This window comes from Carlito syrichta, unplaced genomic scaffold (assembly GCF_000164805.1).
Source record: "Carlito syrichta isolate Samal-C Ts95f unplaced genomic scaffold, Tarsius_syrichta-2.0.1 Scaffold170031, whole genome shotgun sequence".
Classification (NCBI taxonomy): Eukaryota; Metazoa; Chordata; class Mammalia; order Primates; family Tarsiidae; genus Carlito; species Carlito syrichta.
The window spans coordinates 1-458 of record NW_007114127.1 but is presented as its reverse complement, the minus strand read 5'-3'; the positions used below and the strand labels follow the sequence as shown (position 1 = coordinate 458).

General features: G+C 67.0%; 1 protein-coding gene across 1 annotated transcript; it reads left to right on the top strand.

Annotated features, from left to right (window-relative positions):
- Positions 1 to 2: 2 nt before the first annotated feature.
- Positions 3 to 455, top strand: LOC110594941 (potassium voltage-gated channel subfamily G member 1; the record flags this gene model as incomplete). The annotated part of the gene is made up of 1 exon (XM_021709270.1): positions 3 to 455. A coding segment is annotated over exon 1 (453 nt), but the record flags the coding sequence as incomplete, so codon positions are not given.
- Between the last annotated feature and the right edge of the window lie 3 nt (positions 456 to 458).

The following is a 458-nucleotide window of genomic DNA, read 5'->3' as shown; positions in this document are numbered from 1 at the left end:
TGATGCGCCTGGCGCGCCACTCGCTGGGGCTGCAGACGCTGGGGCTCACGGCCCGCCGCTGCACCCGCGAGTTCGGGCTGCTGCTGCTCTTCCTCTGCGTGGCCATCGCCCTCTTCGCGCCCCTGCTGTACGTCATCGAGAACGAGATGGCCAACAGCCCCGAGTTCACCAGCATCCCCGCCTGCTACTGGTGGGCCGTCATCACCATGACCACGGTGGGCTACGGGGACATGGTGCCCAGGAGCACGCCGGGCCAGGTGGTGGCGCTCAGCAGCATCCTGAGCGGCATCCTCCTCATGGCCTTCCCGGTCACCTCCATCTTCCACACCTTCTCCCGCTCCTACCTGGAGCTCAAGCAGGAGCAGGAGCGGGTCCTGTACCGCCGGGCCCAGTTCCTCATCAAGACCAAGTCGCAGCTCAGCGGCCTGTCCCAGGACAGCGACCTCCTGTTCGGAAGC